We start from the raw sequence: 1,721 nt of genomic DNA, 5'->3' as shown, positions 1-1,721 counted from the left end.
GGAGAGACGCAGAGAGAGAGACGCTCGCGCCGGCTCCCTCGGGAGCCCTTAGCTGGGTATAAAAATGCGTTTTGGCGTGTGGGCTCCACACCCCCGCGGGGCGCCTCGCGGCTTCGCTGCGCGGCCATGGAAAACGCCCAGCTGTGGTCACCGAGCTGGACTGCGACGCGCAGAGGTGGGTGCGCGAGGGAGAGACGCAGAGAGACAGAGACGCTCGCGCCGGCTCCCTCGGGAGCTCTTAGCTGGGTATAAAAATGCGTTTCGGGCGTGTGGGCTCCACACCCCACTGAGCGCGTCGCGGCCATGGAAAACGCCCAGCTGTGGTCACCGGGCTGGACTGGGAAGCGCAGAGGTGTGTGCGCGAGGGAGAGACACAGAGAGACAGAGACAGAGACAGTGAGGCGCTGCCGGTTGCTTTCCATTCTCTTGGCCAGAGTTTCCTCCATGCGCGCGCCGGCTGCTCGTCCGGACCCGCTCCGGGGGCGGCTCAGATCCGCTTTTTCTTGCAGCACCTACGCGGTCTGGGGCGCCCCCCGGTGGCGCAGCGGGTGAAAGCGCAGCAGTAAGCAGCTAAAGCCGCTTCAGCAGGAGTTCGATCCCGGCCAGGGCGCGGCAGACCCCTCCTGCCCCGCCCGCTGCTCCCCTCAGCAGTCGGCCTGTTCTGCTCCCCGCTCTGTCTCTGGGGAAGCCTCTCACCACCCCTGAGCCTGTGGCCTGTACCCCAGTTCTGTGTGCACAAATAAATCTTTTTTTTTAAAAGGAGTGAGGGGACCCCGTGTTTGCTCAGGCACCCCATGCCCTAAAGCTGGAAGGAAATGGGAGCACCCTGAAGGCTCCCGGCGAGAAGGACCCACAGTTGCCGACTCCGCTCACCAGAGCCCCAGACCCCGTCCCTGCAGGGGAGCAGCTTGGTGGCACCTGGGGAAAACCAGCTGCCCGGCCTGAGCGCACCTGAGGCCACCAGGTTCCTACGCTGGAAGTGTCGGCCGGGAGAATCCCACAGGGCAGGGCGGCGCGCACTCCTCACCTGATCGGATGGGGTAGCGGCCGGTCAGAAACGCAGCCCGACTCGGGGTGCAGACGGAGGCGGCGGCCAGGTGCTGGGTGAGCATCACGCCTTCCCTGGCCAGGCGGTCGATGTTGGGCGTGCTGCAGGCGGAAGAGAACGTAGCATGTGGGTGTCGGTTCCGAGCACTCGGGGAGGGGGACCCAAGGGCCTGTCTAGGGTCGAGACAACCGCGGGCGTGGACGCCCCGAAACCTGGCTTCCGAAACGTCAGTGTCGGCGCTACCTGCTCGGTGCGTCCGGGGTTATTCAGTCTAGTCTCTGTCGGAAAGCGCAAACGCTGCACGATCCCCCGACCCCGGACACGCGCTGTGAGCTGCGTGAGTCCACATTTCAGTCGACAGCTCAGTCCATGAGCTACAGCAACTTCCCAAACATGGATGTTTTAGGAATATTTTTGGGGGGCGCGGGGGGTTCCTGCAGGTGATGGCATCGCATTGAGACGCGTCTGTTCTCTAACCCAACGGCCATGTTCCCGGCTCCACTGTCTTTGCTATTTTGTGGGTCCGTGTTAAGAAAACAACGTACGGACACAGGCCTCTCTCTCACCCGTAGGACACAAAGAACTGTAATCCAAGAGCACCCCTGCACCCCTATGTTCATGGGGGCATTATTCATAACAGAGGAGACTCGGAAACGGTGCAAAGACCCCAAAA

The 1,721-nt window shown here is 62.8% G+C and overlaps 1 protein-coding gene across 1 annotated transcript in view; it reads right to left on the bottom strand.

The window, feature by feature from the left end:
- Positions 1 to 1,536, bottom strand: part of LOC101620877 (arylsulfatase F) — a 40,598-nt gene extending 39,062 nt beyond the window's left edge. The window contains exons 1-2 of the mRNA XM_012730229.1: positions 1,526 to 1,536; positions 1,028 to 1,149 (exon numbers count right to left, since the gene is read on the bottom strand). Of these exons, the coding sequence (XP_012585683.1) occupies positions 1,028 to 1,149; positions 1,526 to 1,536 (133 nt within the window). The remainder of the gene's footprint in view (positions 1 to 1,027; positions 1,150 to 1,525) is intronic.
- Positions 1,537 to 1,721: the final 185 nt, after the last annotated feature.

Source organism: Condylura cristata, unplaced genomic scaffold, assembly GCF_000260355.1.
Source record: "Condylura cristata isolate star-nosed mole 26May11 unplaced genomic scaffold, ConCri1.0 scaffold00027, whole genome shotgun sequence".
Classification (NCBI taxonomy): Eukaryota; Metazoa; Chordata; class Mammalia; order Eulipotyphla; family Talpidae; genus Condylura; species Condylura cristata.
Note: the sequence above shows the minus strand (reverse complement) of the source record. Positions and strands in the feature narration are given on the sequence as shown.